The following is a 20730-nucleotide window of genomic DNA, read 5'->3' as shown; positions in this document are numbered from 1 at the left end:
AATTAGGAAACGAAGCTAAGCGACTCAACAAAAACATAGAAACTGTTGTGAAGTAAAAAGGGATGTCTGTCTAGGATGACATGAAGAGACCGAAGGATTTGAGGCAGCCTAAATCCATCCAAGATTTGTTGTTAGTTCTCCAAGATAGAAAACTACCAACCTCCTTTATAGATTGTGTGCAAGTGTACAGTACATGGAAGAATTGATGGTGTTTTTGGCAGAGGGTGGTCACACCATATATTGATTTGATTTGGATTTCCCTTCTGTTCGTTTACTTTCCATTTTGTTAATTGATAAAAACAATTCTATTTTTAAAAGCATTCTTACTTTTCAGCATTTCTTTTACATCTGCCTAAAACTTTTTCACAGTACTGTATCAGAAATTGGTTGAGAAAATGTGTTTATTGCCCTCTAATGCATTTTTCTTATTCATTTTATCAGCTTTATTATAAGATTATCTTTAAGTACATTATTTACTTGCAATTTTCAATCATTTCCTTTCAGTTCAGGTAAATATCCCATGGATGAAGTTCATCAAACCTGGATTTTAAATTACTGGACAACTTTTTTGTTTGTTTGTTGTTGTTTTTTTTAATAACTCTTTTCCATTTTCCTTCTTCTTTGTGTGTTACAAATAAAACAAGCTAATTACCTGTCTTTGTTAAGTGCTAAGAAAATATATTTTTTAAATCTGAGCTACTAGTTATGCATATCTAATCCTGTCAATTTTTAGGTATTAAACACAATCAAAAACAGTCATGTCTGAAATTTTGCTTATAAATTGCCTGTTATAGCAAGGCAAATTATAATAAATGCTGGTGTAACAGGCCTTTTTCAGTTTTGTTTTACATTAGTTTTTTTGTTGTATGGTTGTTTGTATTATTATTATTTGGGGTTGATGTGTGTAGGGTAGATATAATTTATAACTTTTTCTTATTTTATAATAATTGAATCAAAATAATAATCCTCATTGTTACAGCTGGTTTTGTTTTATGAAATTTATTGATATCATTATTCAAAGCCCATGTCAACAAATGTTTGTAACTACATTGTACAAGTAAACTTATCCATAGCATCTGTGGTTTCTTAAGAAGTGGCTGCACCATTATAATATAAACACCATTATTAGTTTTCATTTACCACAACACCCCCACCCCCCAAATTCCCAATTCAAGCTGGACAGGACTTTTTGATGCAACATGCGTCAATGCTAACAAAATATTAATAAAATTTAGCCATCATTTGCTTCAGAATCCCTTTTACCTCCACAAATATTTACTACAAACATGATATATACAGATAAATGGAAGGCAAGCTGTACATTTTCTAACTAATACATTTTTATAATACTCCTCTAACATTCACATGAGTACACTGAAAATCTTAATTTTTTTTACCATATTGTTTGTATAATAAAAACTCACTAAGCTCCAAACAAAAAGGTTTGATCTTGCCAGCAAAACCTATCAGAATCTAAAAATATTTTTTTTAAATCCTCAAGATATACTATGTTTGTATGATTGGAAAATATTTATATTTTTAAAAAAAATGCATGACCTTTGTCTGAACTGAGTATTTTTTTTTTTACTTTAGGTAATTAGAGAGACATTTCATGGTTTAGCATTTTCAATCTTCAGTGAAGTATTTGAATAGTTTTTCATTTGTGGCATTCGTCATGATATCAGTAATTCAAATTTCAATATATTTATCTTTGCAATACATCAACTTTAGTATTCTGTTATTCATTAAATCCCCCCAGTAATAGGATTTTTAAATCTTCAGTTTTATAATGTGGTCATCAATCTTCTAAAATTTACTATGACAGGTTAAGTAAAAAAATTCTTGGTATAAAACCATAACTAATTTTATAATTAATGTTCTGCAGTAGTCACTTATGGCTATTTTACACATTTTATGTACAGTATATACACTAGGCCTCTATGTTTGTCTATATGTTTTGAGAATCAACATCATCATCTGTTTGAGTGTGACCTCACCCACTTATATCATGTCACCTGAATTACGTCATGTTATTACTATCAATCAGTTACAGGGGGTTTAGTAACAAGCTTTGACATTCACTTATAGAAAATTAATGCTGCTAAGTTTAACTGTCTCGGTTTACCTGATGTTGCAGTAAAACTTGTACAAAATACACCTACTCTCTTTGAAGCATTCAGTTATTTTAACATTTGGAATCATTTTGACAGGGGCTTTAAATAATATCAGGTATCACTATATGATGAAAGAATTGGCTTATGTATGTGTGTGTATATATACACACACATACATAAGCCAATTCTTTCATCATATAGCATATATATATATATATATATATATATACACAGTTACACTAATAAAAGATTTCCCTAACACTTTATCTTATACTTTATTAGATATTAGATTTCTGTATTTTGTTCTCACCTATAAAAGAGATGTACATAACACTACTCAGTATGGGAATGCAGATGCGCTGCTGGTAGCACTGCTATATATGTAAAATACAGCAGGTAAAATCATTTTATAAGAAATAAAGACCAATAGAAAACTGATAAAAAGTGAATACATTGCCGATAGATCAATCAAATTAATTTATATACATATTTTAGATAAAGCACAACTATCTATCACAGCATTCACATGGGGGTTTAATTTGCTTAACTTTAGTTCTACTATTTTGTCTTTTTGTCTAAACTGATGATTTATGGCTGGGTTTTTGTTAAAGAGAATCACAGATTAGGTCCTTCTGAATGGTGCTAATGGCCATAAGCTTTTAAAAATTATTTTACAAAGCATGTTCCGGAATATTTTTTGTACAGTTTTTGAAGGTCAAATTTAAAATGTTACATTGGTTGAGGGTGTACAGAGATAATATGTATAGAGTAGATTGTGGAACTCTTGTCTTTTTTTATTCTATATGACAGGTTCTTACAGAGAAATGTCACTTTTTATTTAATTCTTCTCTGTTTATTTAGAATTGTTGTAATATCATTTCTGCCTATATATTTTAATTATTTCTGATTGTCTCCCTGTAATTAATAAAAGTTGAATTAAAAAATGTTCGATTGAAGGAGTTGTGATTTGTTGCATTGCTTTGCAAAGAACCACGGTGAAAAGTGTAGTTCAAACAAGCAAATGTGTGACTAATATTCTGTGATTGATCATTTTTTCTAATTATAAATTATTTATAATTGATCCATTTTAATGATGTGATAAAAGTTTATATGTACTTTATAAATATTTTATTCAACTTGCAACATATGCAAAACTATATAATGTTGCCTATAGTTAATGTATATATGTATATATATATATAAATGTAGAAAAAACAAGGATTTTGGCACCGCATATGAAATATGGGATTGCAGTGGATGGGGCCACCTGAAGACTGTCACACCTGCTTTGAGATATTGTTGCATCAAGTCACTTCAGCATGAAGGAATTAGTGTTGGGGCTGTGTTGAACTCAGAATTTACCCTGACCCATCAGTTCCAGGAGCTCTTGGTTGCTTAATTCCACTCAACTACAAACTGTTGTAAGAAGGACATTATTTACATTTTCATTTTTTCCTTATATCGTGTCAGATAGTTTTTCCTTGTCATTGTTGCCTCCGGGTTGATCATTAGGAATAGATGTTAGAGATCTGTATTACCTTAAATTTAAACTGTCACTTTTTTAAATTTTCTTTCTATACTGTAAAGCTGATTCAAGACCATTGTGAATTGTTAAAAGTGCTATACAAATAAATGTAATTGAAATAAAAAAACAAGATATTTAACAATGGTATTTACTAAAAATCTACACAGATAAATAAATCATAATTTTATGATGCATCAAAAGTTATATTTAATGAAGTGGAAATTTGTAAAATTAATGAAATCGAAAATTGTTAAGGGAAAACAGTAACACAGTCGTTTATCCTTTGACCCTTTCTCCCCTTCAGAACAATCAATTAACTCGTCAGGTCCAGTTGCTCTGCAAACACACATGTCTGTCACGTCTTAGCCACACTGCTGAATGTCACTATCTCTGGCCAAAAAGACTACAAGAGAAGCTATCATGACCATGACCGTGTCCTATCATGTTTCATGGAAACAAGGTGAAACAGCCCTTTTCAAGCTTGTCAGATGTGTGCTTATATAAGAATTCATGAAAAAGTATGAAAGAAAGGCGCTAGAGCGCTGAAACTGAGGCAAACACATGCATGCAGGGATTCACTCAAAACACATGCTGATACCTATGATTGCATTAAAATGATCATACCACACACAAATCATCAGATTTTCGAGTATAAATCACATTTTTATCAACATATTGGCCTTTTATATATCATTTAGGATAAAATACTGTAAAAAAGATTTTTTACGATATTTCTGACATAAGGACACTGTCTCCTATCATGTTTCATGGAAACAAGGTAAAACATCCCATTTCAAGCTTGTCAGATGTGTGCTTATATAAGATTTCACGAAAAACCATGAAAGGAAGGTGCTAGCGGGCGGAAACTGCGGCAAACGCCTTTTCAGCTCCTGAGAAGCACTTTTGTACATGCATGCAGGGATTCACTCAAAATACCTATGATTGCATGAAAATGATCATCCCACACACAAATCATCAGATTTTCGAGTGTACATCATATTTTATCAACATATTGGCATTTAATATGAACTATTATATTTTATATTATTTCAAAAAAATATACTGTAAAAAAGCTTTTTTCCGATATTTCTGACATAAACACACTGTCTCCTATCATGTTTCATGGAAACAAGGTGAAACAGCCCATTTCAAGCTTGTAAAATGTGTGCTTATATAAGATTTCACGAAAAACCATGAAAGGAAGGCGCCAGAGCACTGAAACTGCGGCAAACGCCTTTTCAGCTCCTGAGAAGCACTTTTGTACATGTATGCAGGGATTCACTCAAAATACATGCTGATACCTATGATTGCATGAAAATGATCATACCACACACAAATCAGCAGATTTTCGAGTGTACATCATATTTTATCAACATATTGGCCTTTTATATGAACTATTATATATCATTTAGGATAAAATACTGTAAAAAAGCTTTTTTCCGATATTTCTGACATAAACACACTGTCTCCTATCATGTTTCATGGAAACAAGGTGAAACAGCCCATTTCAAGCTTGTCACATGTGTGCGTATATAAGATTTCACGAAAAACAATGAAAGGAAGGCGCTAGAGCACTGAAAATGCGGCAAACGCCTTTTCAGCTCCAGAGAAGCACTTTTGTACATGCATGCAGGGATGCACTCAAACACGTGCTGATACCTTAGATTGCATGAAAATGATCATACCACACACAAATCATCAGATTTTCGAGTGTACGTCATATTTTTATAAAACATATTGGACTTTATTATGAACTATTATATTTTATATTATTTAAAATAATATATTGTAAAAAAGCTTTTTTCCGATATTTCTGACATAAACATACGGTGTCCTGTCATGTTTCATGGAAACAAGGTGAAACAGCCCATTTCAAGCTTGTAAAATGTGTGCTTATATAAGATTTCACGAAAAACCATGAAAGGAAGGCGCCAGAGCACTGAAACTGCGGCAAACGCCTTTTCAGCTCCTGAGAAGCACTTTTGTACATGTATGCAGGGATTCACTCAAAATACATGCTGATACTTATGATTGCATGAAAATGATCATACCACACACAAATCATCAGATTTTCGAGTGTACATCATATTTTTATAAAACATATTGGACTTTATTATGAACTATTATATTTTATATTATTTAAAATAATATCATGTTTCATGGAAACAAGGTGAAAACAGCCCATTTCAAGCTTGTCAGATGTGTGCTTATATAAGTTTTCACGAAAAACCATGAAAGGAAGGCTAGAGCACTGAAAATGCGGCAAACGCCTTTTCAGCTCCAGAGAAGCACTTTTGTACATGCATGCAGGGATGCACTCAAACACGTGCTGATACCTTAGATAGCATGAAAATGATCATACCACACACAAATCAGCAGATTTTCTAGTGTACATCATATTTTATCAACATATTGGCCTTTTATATGAACTATTATATATCATTTAGGATAAAATACTGTAAAAAAGCTTTTTTCCGATATTTCTGACATAAACTCACTGTCTCCTATCATGTTTCATGGAAAAAAGGTGAAACAGCCCATTTCAAGCTTGTCAGATGTGTGCCATTTATATGAACTATTATATTTTTTATTGTTTCAAAAAATATACTGTAAAAAAGATTTTTTCCGATATTTCTGAAATAAACACACTGTCTCCTGTTTCATGGAAACAAGGTGAAACAGCCCATTTCAAGCTTGTCAGATGTGTGCTTATATAAGTTTTCACGAAAAACCATGAAAGAAAGGCGCTAGAGCGTTGAGATTGCAGCAAACGCCTTTTCAGCTCCTTAGAAGCACTTTTGTACATGCATGCAGGGATTCACTCAGATTGCATGAAAATGATCATCCCACACACAAATCATCAGATTTTCGAGTGTACATCATATTTTTATAAAACATATTGGACTTTATTATGAACTATTATATTTTATATTATTTAAAATAATATATTGTAAAAAAGCTTTTTTCCGATATTTCTGACATAAACATACGGTGTCCTGTCATGTTTCATGGAAACAAGGTGAAACAGCCCATTTCAAGCTTGTAAAATGTGTGCTTATATAAGAGTTCACGAAAAACCATGAAAGGAAGGCGCCAGAGCAGTGAAACTGCGGCAAACGCCTTTTCAGCTCCTGAGAAGCACTTTTGTACATGCATGCAGGGATTCACTCAAAATACATGCTGATACCTATGATTGCATGAAAATGATCATACCACACACAAATCAGCAGATTTTCGAGTGTACATCATATTTTATCAACATATTGGCCTTTTATATGAACTATTAAATATCATTTAGGATAAAATACTGTAAAAAAGCTTTTTTCCGATATTTCTGACATAAACTCACTGTCTCCTATCATGTTTCATGGAAAAAAGGTGAAACAGCCCATTTCAAGCTTGTCAGATGTGTGCTTATATAAGTTTTCACGAAAAACCATGAAAGAAAGGCGCTAGAGCGTTGAGATTGCAGCAAACGCCTTTTCAGCTCCTTAGAAGCACTTTTGTACATGCATGCAGGGATTCACTCAGATTGCATGAAAATGATCATCCCACACACAAATCATCAGATTTTCGAGTGTACATCATATTTTTATAAAACATATTGGACTTTATTATGAACTATTATATTTTATATTATTTAAAATAATATATTGTAAAAAAGCTTTTTTCCGATATTTCTGACATAAACATACGGTGTCCTGTCATGTTTCATGGAAACAAGGTGAAACAGCCCATTTCAAGCTTGTAAAATGTGTGCTTATATAAGATTTCACGAAAAACCATGAAAGGAAGGCGCCAGAGCACTGAAACTGCGGCAAACGCCTTTTCAGCTCCTGAGAAGCACTTTTGTACATGTATGCAGGGATTCACTCAAAATACATGCTGATACTTATGATTGCATGAAAATGATCATACCACACACAAATCATCAGATTTTCGAGTGTACGTCATATTTTTATAAAACATATTGGACTTTATTATGAACTATTATATTTTATATTATTTAAAATAATATATTGTAAAAAAGCTTTTTTCCGATATTTCTGACATAAACATACGGTGTCCTGTCATGTTTCATGGAAACAAGGTGAAACAGCCCATTTCAAGCTTGTAAAATGTGTGCTTATATAAGAGTTCACGAAAAACCATGAAAGGAAGGCGCCAGAGCAGTGAAACTGCGGCAAACGCCTTTTCAGCTCCTGAGAAGCACTTTTGTACATGTATGCAGGGATTCACTCAAAATACATGCTGATACCTATGATTGCATGAAAATGATCATACCACACACAAATCAGCAGATTTTCGAGTGTACATCATATTTTATCAACATATTGGCCTTTTATATGAACTATTATATATCATTTAGTATAAAATACTGTAAAAAAGCTTTTTTCCGATATTTCTGACATAAACACACTGTCTCCTATCATGTTTCATGGAAACAAGGTGAAACAGCCCATTTCAAGCTTGTCACATGTGTGCGTATATAAGATTTCACGAAAAACCATGAAAGGAAGGCTAGAGCACTGAAAATGCGGCAAACGCCTTTTCAGCTCCAGAGAAGCACTTTTGTACATGCATGCAGGGATGCACTCAAACACGTGCTGATACCTTAGATTGCATGAAAATGATCATACCACACACAAATCATCAGATTTTCGAGTGTACGTCATATTTTTATAAAACATATTGGACTTTATTATGAACTATTATATTTTATATTATTTAAAATAATATATTGTAAAAAAGCTTTTTTCCGATATTTCTGACATAAACATACGGTGTCCTGTCATGTTTCATGGAAACAAGGTGAAACAGCCCATTTCAAGCTTGTAAAATGTGTGCTTATAATAAGAGTTCACGAAAAACCATGAAAGGAAGGCGCCAGAGCAGTGAAACTGCGGCAAACGCCTTTTCAGCTCCTGAGAAGCACTTTTGTACATGCATGCAGGGATTCACTCAAAATACATGCTGATACCTATGATTGCATGAAAATGATCATACCACACACAAATCAGCAGATTTTCGAGTGTACATCATATTTTATCAACATATTGGCCTTTTATATGAACTATTAAATATCATTTAGGATAAAATACTGTAAAAAAGCTTTTTTCCGATATTTCTGACATAAACTCACTGTCTCCTATCATGTTTCATGGAAACAAGGTGAAACAGCCCATTTCAAGCTTGTCACATGTGTGCGTATATAAGATTTCACGAAAAACCATGAAAGGAAAGGCGCTAGAGCACTTGAAATTGCAGGCAAACGCCTTTTCAGCTCCTAGAAGCACTTTTGTACATGCATGCAGGGATGCACTCAAGTGCTGATACCTTAGATTGCATGAAAATGATCATACCACACACAAATCATCAGATTTTCGAGTGTACGTCATATTTTTATAAAACATATTGGACTTTATTATGAACTATTATATTTTATATTATTTAAAATAATATATTGTAAAAAAGCTTTTTTCCGATATTTCTGACATAAACATACGGTGTCCTGTCATGTTTCATGGAAACAAGGTGAAACAGCCCATTTCAAGCTTGTAAAATGTGTGCTTATATAAGATTTCACGAAAAACCATGAAAGGAAGGCGCCAGAGCACTGAAACTGCGGCAAACGCCTTTTCAGCTCCTGAGAAGCACTTTTGTACATGTATGCAGGGATTCACTCAAAATACATGCTGATACTTATGATTGCATGAAAATGATCATACCACACACAAATCATCAGATTTTCGAGTGTACGTCATATTTTTATAAAACATATTGGACTTTATTATGAACTATTATATTTTATATTATTTAAAATAATATATTGTAAAAAAGCTTTTTTCCGATATTTCTGACATAAACATACGGTGTCCTGTCATGTTTCATGGAAACAAGGTGAAACAGCCCATTTCAAGCTTGTAAAATGTGTGCTTATATAAGAGTTCACGAAAAACCATGAAAGGAAGGCGCCAGAGCAGTGAAACTGCGGCAAACGCCTTTTCAGCTCCTGAGAAGCACTTTTGTACATGTATGCAGGGATTCACTCAAAATACATGCTGATACCTATGATTGCATGAAAATGATCATACCACACACAAATCAGCAGATTTTCGAGTGTACATCATATTTTATCAACATATTGGCCTTTTATATGAACTATTATATATCATTTAGTATAAAATACTGTAAAAAAGCTTTTTTCCGATATTTCTGACATAAACACACTGTCTCCTATCATGTTTCATGGAAACAAGGTGAAACAGCCCATTTCAAGCTTGTCACATGTGTGCGTATATAAGATTTCACGAAAAACCATGAAAGGAAGGCGCCAGAGCACTGAAACTGCGGCAAACGCCTTTTCAGCTCCAGAGAAGCACTTTTGTACATGCATGCAGGGATGCACTCAAACACGTGCTGATACCTTAGATTGCATGAAAATGATCATACCACACACAAATCATCAGATTTTCGAGTGTACGTCATATTTTTATAAAACATATTGGACTTTATTATGAACTATTATATTTTATATTATTTAAAATAATATATTGTAAAAAAGCTTTTTTCCGATATTTCTGACATAAACATACGGTGTCCTGGCATGTTTCATGGAAACAAGGTGAAACAGCCCATTTCAAGCTTGTAAAATGTGTGCTTATATAAGATTTCACGAAAAACCATGAAAGGAAGGCGCCAGAGCACTGAAACTGCGGCAAACGCCTTTTCAGCTCCTGAGAAGCACTTTTGTACATGTATGCAGGGATTCACTCAAAATACATGCTGATACTTATGATTGCATGAAAATGATCATACCACACACAAATCATCAGATTTTCGAGTGTACATCATATTTTTATAAAACATATTGGACTTTATTATGAACTATTATATTTTATATTATTTAAAATAATATCATGTTTCATGGAAACAAGGTGAAAACAGCCCATTTCAAGCTTGTCAGATGTGTGCTTATATAAGTTTTCACGAAAAACCATGAAAGGAAGGCTAGAGCACTGAAAATGCGGCAAACGCCTTTTCAGCTCCAGAGAAGCACTTTTGTACATGCATGCAGGGATGCACTCAAACACGTGCTGATACCTTAGATAGCATGAAAATGATCATACCACACACAAATCAGCAGATTTTCTAGTGTACATCATATTTTATCAACATATTGGCCTTTTATATGAACTATTATATATCATTTAGGATAAAATACTGTAAAAAAGCTTTTTTCCGATATTTCTGACATAAACTCACTGTCTCCTATCATGTTTCATGGAAAAAAGGTGAAACAGCCCATTTCAAGCTTGTCAGATGTGTGCCATTTATATGAACTATTATATTTTTTATTGTTTCAAAAAATATACTGTAAAAAAGATTTTTTCCGATATTTCTGAAATAAACACACTGTCTCCTGTTTCATGGAAACAAGGTGAAACAGCCCATTTCAAGCTTGTCAGATGTGTGCTTATATAAGTTTTCACGAAAAACCATGAAAGAAAGGCGCTAGAGCGTTGAGATTGCAGCAAACGCCTTTTCAGCTCCTTAGAAGCACTTTTGTACATGCATGCAGGGATTCACTCAGATTGCATGAAAATGATCATCCCACACACAAATCATCAGATTTTCGAGTGTACATCATATTTTTATAAAACATATTGGACTTTATTATGAACTATTATATTTTATATTATTTAAAATAATATATTGTAAAAAAGCTTTTTTCCGATATTTCTGACATAAACATACGGTGTCCTGGCATGTTTCATGGAAACAAGGTGAAACAGCCCATTTCAAGCTTGTAAAATGTGTGCTTATATAAGATTTCACGAAAAACCATGAAAGGAAGGCGCCAGAGCACTGAAACTGCGGCAAACGCCTTTTCAGCTCCTGAGAAGCACTTTTGTACATGTATGCAGGGATTCACTCAAAATACATGCTGATACTTATGATTGCATGAAAATGATCATACCACACACAAATCATCAGATTTTCGAGTGTACATCATATTTTATCAACATATTGGCCTTTTATATGAACTATTATATATCATTTAGGATAAAATACTGTAAAAAAGCTTTTTTCCGATATTTCTGACATAAACACACTGTCTCCTATCATGTTTCATGGAAACAAGGTGAAACAGCCCATTTCAAGCTTGTCACATGTGTGCGTATATAAGATTTCACGAAAAACCATGAAAGGAAGGCGCTAGAGCACTGAAAATGCGGCAAACGCCTTTTCAGCTCCAGAGAAGCACTTTTGTACATGCATGCAGGGATGCACTCAAACACGTGCTGATACCTTAGATTGCATGAAAATGATCATACCACACACAAATCATCAGATTTTCGAGTGTACGTCATATTTTTATAAAACATATTGGACTTTATTATGAACTATTATATTTTATATTATTTAAAATAATATATTGTAAAAAAGCTTTTTTCCGATATTTCTGACATAAACATACGGTGTCCTGTCATGTTTCATGGAAACAAGGTGAAACAGCCCATTTCAAGCTTGTAAAATGTGTGCTTATATAAGAGTTCACGAAAAACCATGAAAGGAAGGCGCCAGAGCAGTGAAACTGCGGCAAACGCCTTTTCAGCTCCTGAGAAGCACTTTTGTACATGTATGCAGGGATTCACTCAAAATACATGCTGATACCTATGATTGCATGAAAATGATCATACCACACACAAATCAGCAGATTTTCGAGTGTACATCATATTTTATCAACATATTGGCCTTTTATATGAACTATTATATATCATTTAGGATAAAATACTGTAAAAAAGCTTTTTTCCGATATTTCTGACATAAACACACTGTCTCCTATCATGTTTCATGGAAACAAGGTGAAACAGCCCATTTCAAGCTTGTCACATGTGTGCGTATATAAGATTTCACGAAAAACCATGAAAGGAAGGCGCTAGAGCACTGAAAATGCGGCAAACGCCTTTTCAGCTCCAGAGAAGCACTTTTGTACATGCATGCAGGGATGCACTCAAACACGTGCTGATACCTTAGATTGCATGAAAATGATCATACCACACACAAATCATCAGATTTTCGAGTGTACGTCATATTTTTATAAAACATATTGGACTTTATTATGAACTATTATATTTTATATTATTTAAAATAATATATTGTAAAAAAGCTTTTTTCCGATATTTCTGACATAAACATACGGTGTCCTGTCATGTTTCATGGAAACAAGGTGAAACAGCCCATTTCAAGCTTGTCAAGATGTGTGCTTATATAAGAGTTTCACGAAAAACCATGAAAGGAAGGCGCAGAGCAGCTGAAACTGCGGCAAACGCCTTTTCAGCTCCTGAGAAGCACTTTTGTACATGCATGCAGGGATTCACTCAAAATACATGCTGATACCTATGATTGCATGAAAATGATCATACCACACACAAATCAGCAGATTTTCGAGTGTACATCATATTTTATCAACATATTGGCCTTTTATATGAACTATTAAATATCATTTAGGATAAAATACTGTAAAAAAGCTTTTTTCCGATATTTCTGACATAAACTCACTGTCTCCTATCATGTTTCATGGAAAAAAGGTGAAACAGCCCATTTCAAGCTTGTCAGATGTGTGCCATTTATATGAACTATTATATTTTTTATTGTTTCAAAAAATATACTGTAAAAAAGATTTTTTCCGATATTTCTGACATAAACTCACTGTCTCCTATCATGTTTCATGGAAAAAAGGTGAAACAGCCCATTTCAAGCTTGTCAGATGTGTGCTTATATAAGTTTTCACGAAAAACCATGAAAGAAAGGCGCTAGAGCGTTGAGATTGCAGCAAACGCCTTTTCAGCTCCTTAGAAGCACTTTTGTACATGCATGCAGGGATTCACTCAGATTGCATGAAAATGATCATCCCACACACAAATCATCAGATTTTCGAGTGTACATCATATTTTTATAAAACATATTGGACTTTATTATGAACTATTATATTTTATATTATTTAAAATAATATATTGTAAAAAAGCTTTTTTCCGATATTTCTGACATAAACATACGGTGTCCTGTCATGTTTCATGGAAACAAGGTGAAACAGCCCATTTCAAGCTTGTAAAATGTGTGCTTATATAAGATTTCACGAAAAACCATGAAAGGAAGGCGCCAGAGCACTGAAACTGCGGCAAACGCCTTTTCAGCTCCTGAGAAGCACTTTTGTACATGTATGCAGGGATTCACTCAAAATACATGCTGATACTTATGATTGCATGAAAATGATCATACCACACACAAATCATCAGATTTTCGAGTGTACATCATATTTTATCAACATATTGGCCTTTTATATGAACTATTATATATCATTTAGGATAAAATACTGTAAAAAAGCTTTTTTCCGATATTTCTGACATAAACACACTGTCTCCTATCATGTTTCATGGAAACAAGGTGAAACAGCCCATTTCAAGCTTGTCACATGTGTGCGTATATAAGATTTCACGAAAAACCATGAAAGGAAGGCGCTAGAGCACTGAAAATGCGGCAAACGCCTTTTCAGCTCCAGAGAAGCACTTTTGTACATGCATGCAGGGATGCACTCAAACACGTGCTGATACCTTAGATTGCATGAAAATGATCATACCACACACAAATCATCAGATTTTCGAGTGTACGTCATATTTTTATAAAACATATTGGACTTTATTATGAACTATTATATTTTATATTATTTAAAATAATATATTGTAAAAAAGCTTTTTTCCGATATTTCTGACATAAACATACGGTGTCCTGTCATGTTTCATGGAAACAAGGTGAAACAGCCCATTTCAAGCTTGTAAAATGTGTGCTTATATAAGATTTCACGAAAAACCATGAAAGGAAGGCGCCAGAGCACTGAAACTGCGGCAAACGCCTTTTCAGCTCCTGAGAAGCACTTTTGTACATGTATGCAGGGATTCACTCAAAATACATGCTGATACTTATGATTGCATGAAAATGATCATACCACACACAAATCATCAGATTTTCGAGTGTACATCATATTTTATCAACATATTGGCCTTTTATATGAACTATTATATATCATTTAGGATAAAATACTGTAAAAAAGCTTTTTTCCGATATTTCTGACATAAACACACTGTCTCCTATCATGTTTCATGGAAACAAGGTGAAACAGCCCATTTCAAGCTTGTCACATGTGTGCGTATATAAGATTTCACGAAAAACCATGAAAGGAAGGCGCTAGAGCACTGAAAATGCGGCAAACGCCTTTTCAGCTCCAGAGAAGCACTTTTGTACATGCATGCAGGGATGCACTCAAACACGTGCTGATACCTTAGATTGCATGAAAATGATCATACCACACACAAATCATCAGATTTTCGAGTGTACGTCATATTTTTATAAAACATATTGGACTTTATTATGAACTATTATATTTTATATTATTTAAAATAATATATTGTAAAAAAGCTTTTTTCCGATATTTCTGACATAAACATACGGTGTCCTGGCATGTTTCATGGAAACAAGGTGAAACAGCCCATTTCAAGCTTGTAAAATGTGTGCTTATATAAGATTTCACGAAAAACCATGAAAGGAAGGCGCCAGAGCACTGAAACTGCGGCAAACGCCTTTTCAGCTCCTGAGAAGCACTTTTGTACATGTATGCAGGGATTCACTCAAAATACATGCTGATACTTATGATTGCATGAAAATGATCATACCACACACAAATCATCAGATTTTCGAGTGTACATCATATTTTTATAAAACATATTGGACTTTATTATGAACTATTATATTTTATATTATTTAAAATAATATCATGTTTCATGGAAACAAGGTGAAAACAGCCCATTTCAAGCTTGTCAGATGTGTGCTTATATAAGTTTTCACGAAAAACCATGAAAGGAAGGCTAGAGCACTGAAAATGCGGCAAACGCCTTTTCAGCTCCAGAGAAGCACTTTTGTACATGCATGCAGGGATGCACTCAAACACGTGCTGATACCTTAGATAGCATGAAAATGATCATACCACACACAAATCAGCAGATTTTCTAGTGTACATCATATTTTATCAACATATTGGCCTTTTATATGAACTATTATATATCATTTAGGATAAAATACTGTAAAAAAGCTTTTTTCCGATATTTCTGACATAAACTCACTGTCTCCTATCATGTTTCATGGAAAAAAGGTGAAACAGCCCATTTCAAGCTTGTCAGATGTGTGCCATTTATATGAACTATTATATTTTTTATTGTTTCAAAAAAATATACTGTAAAAAAGATTTTTTCCGATATTTCTGAAATAAACACACTGTCTCCTATCATGTTTCATGGAAACAAGGTGAAACAGCCCATTTAAGCTTGTCAGATGTGTGCTTATATAAGTTTTCACGAAAAACCATGAAAGAAAGGCGCTAGAGCGTTGAGACTGCAGCAAACGCCTTTTCAGCTCCTTAGAAGCACTTTTGTACATGCATGCAGGGATTCACTCAGATTGCATGAAAATGATCATCCCACACACAAATCATCAGATTTTCGAGTGTACATCATATTTTTATAAAACATATTGGACTTTATTATGAACTATTATATTTTATATTATTTAAAATAATATATTGTAAAAAAGCTTTTTTCCGATATTTCTGACATAAACATACGGTGTCCTGTCATGTTTCATGGAAACAAGGTGAAACAGCCCATTTCAAGCTGGTCACATGTGTGCTTATATAAGATTTCACGAAAAACCATGAAAGGAAGGCTAGAGCACTGAAAATGCGGCAAACGCCTTTTTAGCTCCAGAGAAGCACTTTTGTACATGCATGCAGGGATGCACTCAAACACGTGCTGATACCTTAGATTGCATGAAAATGATCATACCACACACAAATCATCAGATTTTCTAGTGTACATCATATTTTTATAAAACATATTGGACTTTATTATGAACTATTATATTTTATATTATTTAAAATAATATATTGTAAAAAAGCTTTTTTCTGATATTTCTGACATAAACATACGGTGTCCTGGCATGTTTCATGGAAACAAGGTGAAACAGCCCATTTCAAGCTTGTCACATGTGTGCTTATATAAGATTTCACGAAAAACCATGAAAGGAAGGCGCCAGAGCAGTGAAACTTCGGCAAACGCCTTTTCAGCTCCTGAGAAGCACTTTTGTACATGTATGCAGGGATTCACTCAAAATACATGCTGATACCTATGATTGCATGAAAATGATCATACCTCACACAAATCAGCAGATTTTCGAGTGTACATCATATTTTATCAACATATTGGCTTTTTATATGAACTATTATATATCATTTAGGATAAAATACTGTAAAAAAGCTTTTTTTCCGATATTTCTGAAATAAACACCTTCTCCTATCATGTTTCATGGAAACAAGGTGAAACAGCCCATTTCAAGCTTGTCACATGTGTGCTTATATAAGTTTTCACGAAAAACCATGAAAGGAAGGCGCCAGAGCACTGAAACTGCGACAAACGCCTTTTCAGCTCCTGAGAAGCACTTTTGTACATGCATGCAGGGATTCACTCAAACACATGCTGATACCTAAGATTGCATGAAATCATGAAGTCAGAGCTGGAGGCATTTATCTATAACGCTAATCGGCGGAATGACGCAAAGACGGCAACCAAAAGCAGTGAAATTTCCCTATTCTTATTACCAGAGTAGTCATATAATACTTGTTTTATAACTCTTCTTGTTTTAAAATCTCACAAGATGAAATCCTAGAACCGCCCCTGGTGTCAACCCAAAAAACACGAAGTGCTTTATTTTGTCATTTGTAAAACGTCACAATAATTTGGAGTTTGTTACGTCCTGTGTATAGTTCACGTGTCTAGGGGTTTTGGGACCTAACATATAACAGAGAAGAGCATAACCCGGACCCTGCCACAGCAACACGTTCTGAATTTGAAAGGTTTATTTAAACAAAAACTAATCAGTTCAAATTCAACGGAGGAGGGGAGCAAAATCTCAGACAGGGGCAACGCCAAAATAACAAACAAAAGTTCACTGCCTGCTAAGTTGAAATCTTGAACACAAAAGTAAAATAAATAACAGATACCTGAACTCACTCCCTAACCAACACAAAACAGGAGAAAACAAGGATTCACAAAATAAAGTGGCACCCACCGCCCTGTTTTCAAGGACAGAGCTGAAATCTCCCTAGAGTTTGGGTTATGGCCTTGGGTGATACACTTGGTATACATTATATTTCAAAAAGTTTTGTGTTCACACCTTTGGGATGAATTTTTGTGTTCACACCTTTGGGATGAATGTGAACGCTGGCTCCTCCCTACCTCACCTACATCAGTGCCTTTCGTAACACACTTGTGGTTGATGAACACAAATATCCATCAGCACACTCCAAAATTATATATACATACATACATACATACACACACGTATATAAATCATGACGTCCAGTTACCAGCGTGACACTAAACAGGTAGTAGTATCGGCGACTTTTTACTTACGCACATGTCAGAGCCCATACTACATTACTTTAACTTGGGTAAAAGAGCGTAGTCACTAATTCAACTTTTAATGGAGTCTTTTAAAAAATGAGTATCTGTACTTCTACTTGAGTAAAGGATGTGTGTACTTTTGCCACCTCTGGTGTGCATTCAAACAGTGTGTCCAATGAATGCAGTCACTAATAAACTGGTATTCACAAGACAAAGACCAAATCAATAAATGTTATTTTTATTTAGTATTGATATTGCATTAATATTTTGTTTGTGCTATCAACTCTGTTAATAAGAATAGTGACATTTCACTGCTTTTGGTTGCCACCGCGCGTGCACACTGCGCGTACCTGTGCTTCTCCATAGAGCGTGTGGATGTGCGTAATGCAATCTAGGAGCAGTGATTCGCCAAACCTCTCCTTAACAAGTAACGAAGATGCTTAGTGGAGATATAACGGAGTAAAAGTATACATTTTATCTAGGAAATGTAGTAGAGTAAAAGTGAAAAATGACAAATTTAAATAGCGAAGTAAAGTACAGATACGTGAAATTTTTGGCAACGTTGAAAATTGCAACAGAGCATGGGATCTCCATACAATGACGTCAGCGCCACTGATAAATTTACAAATAGATAGATAGATAGATAAATGTGGTGAGGGGAAAACATGCAGGTAGTTGGTGAGAACGAGGCAGTTTTAGAGGCGTGAATAAAAACATGACCTGGATTGAGTAGCCCTGCCATAATTAATTTATAGCAAGCTATTTTTTTTTTATTCTAACTTGTCATAGTTCCGATCCCATTCATAACACAAAACAGACTGCATTGTGATTCCCCAACACGACAAATTTCAACGCTGCAGGTTCCCGTTCAGAGATCTACAGAATTCTATGGAAACCCCTGCACGTTGAAAAATGACGCGAAAAGGACACCCAGTGCATCAAAATGTGACTCAGCGCAGGGGTGTAACCATCATTTAAAAGAAGGGGGGGGGGGTGTCTAGTTTTATCTGTTTTTATTTTTCAGTTAATCCTTGTGTAAATGACAGGTTTTATTTTTAATCATGATTTTTTAAATCATGTGTTATGATTATATATTATAAAACAGAAAGAAAGAAAAAAATAGAACAGCTTGCCACTGGGACAGTACCCAAACCTCTTAGGGATCGAAGTAAAAATGACCACTGGGATGACCCAGAAACAAGCTTCATTGCAGCTTTAAAGCAATACTCTAAAAACACAAAAAAACTTATGTTTCTAGTAAAGTTTATACTCTCAAGATTTTCTTAAGCCCACACACAAAGTATAATATGATTCATAGCCGTCATACTTTTTGAAAAAAATTTCGGAGTAAACTGACCTAGGTGGCGCTAGACCAGTTTTTCCCTTACCTTTAGACGCTTCCCTTTCTTCACTGGGGTAATATTTTCCCAAAATAAATATTCCACAAAAATCCCCAAAGGTCCAAGGAACTGGAATCTGTAAGCCTTTTAATCCAAAACGCCTCGCTTTGCAGACATTATCCTTTGGCTGTGAGGCAGGTGAAGCTAGAAGGCAAAAGCATATGTATCACAGCTAAAGAATTTGATATTAACTACATTGACCCGTTACTGCCAGAAAATGTCAAATGATGACATCCAGGGTGAAGCTACCACCTTCTCAGTGCCAGTTGCCTCTGAGACCTATTATGGTCTCTCTCCCAAAGAAGTGCGCAGTCTGGCTTACCAGTTTTCAGTGTCACAGCAAATTAATAGCAAGTCCAGGGAAGTATGGCTCAGATGTGTTCGCTGCCAAATGTGGGCATACAAAGATTGTACCCCTGGCAATCCAGGGGCACTCAAAAAAATCGCACATTGGTTGAACATGATTTAATGAACATGAACATGTTTTGACTATTTGACACAAAACAGTTTCAAGGTAAAGATCAGGGTTTTCATCAGTCCTTTAATGAGGTGTAAAAAGCTTGGTCTTGAGGGCTCGAACTTTGGTGGAGAGTTTGTGTCCATCAAGCTCCAACACTTGTTGCAGGAGTTCAAAGGTGTATTGAGACTCCTTCGGATAACTAAGATTTAGGGTATAAATAAGCCCAATCAGCAATTCAACACCATTAGCTACATTACCAAGCCCTTCTAGTGCTGTAACTCCTTCAAGAACTACTCCAACATCCGCAGGTTCATCACCAACTTCACATCCTTCACATCTGATGACAAAAACAGCCATCACCATTTCACCATTTCATCACCATTTCAAGTAGGAAGGCAGTGAAAGCAAGAATAGTTCCCTGTAGGGGTCGCTGGGCAGGGGTCCAGGCTCTCTGTCTAGACAACAGGAGGAGCAGATCTCTCCAGGCACATTGTGCAGGCGCAGTTGGCGGTAGGGAGTCCTGAGTCAGCTGGATGTCTCTGTCTTAGGCACAAAGCGTCTATAATAAACCGGCAATCCCAAAAAGGCCCGTACCTGTTTCTTTGACGTGGGCCGGGGGTATTCTCTCACGGCCTGGACCTTCTTCTCCTGGGGCTTTAGCAGTCCCTGACCAATGCAGTAGCCCAGATACTGGGCCTCAGACAAATGCCCGCAT

At 34.8% G+C, this 20730-nt stretch overlaps 1 protein-coding gene across 2 annotated transcripts in view; it reads left to right on the top strand.

The window, feature by feature from the left end:
* hip1rb (huntingtin interacting protein 1 related b) overlaps positions 1–3070 on the top strand; it is a 51038-nt gene extending 47968 nt beyond the window's left edge. For both annotated transcript variants that reach the window (XM_047818545.1, XM_027145662.2), the window contains exon 32: positions 505–3070. In XM_047818545.1, the coding sequence (XP_047674501.1) occupies positions 505–513 (9 nt within the window). In that variant the 3' untranslated portion in view covers positions 514–3070. The remainder of the gene's footprint in view (positions 1–504) is intronic.
* The last annotated feature ends 17660 nt before the right edge of the window (positions 3071–20730 follow it).

The sequence above is a fragment of the Tachysurus fulvidraco genome, chromosome 9 (assembly GCF_022655615.1).
Source record: "Tachysurus fulvidraco isolate hzauxx_2018 chromosome 9, HZAU_PFXX_2.0, whole genome shotgun sequence".
NCBI lineage: Eukaryota > Metazoa > Chordata > Actinopteri > Siluriformes > Bagridae > Tachysurus > Tachysurus fulvidraco.
This window is presented reverse-complemented; position numbering and strand designations above follow the sequence as displayed.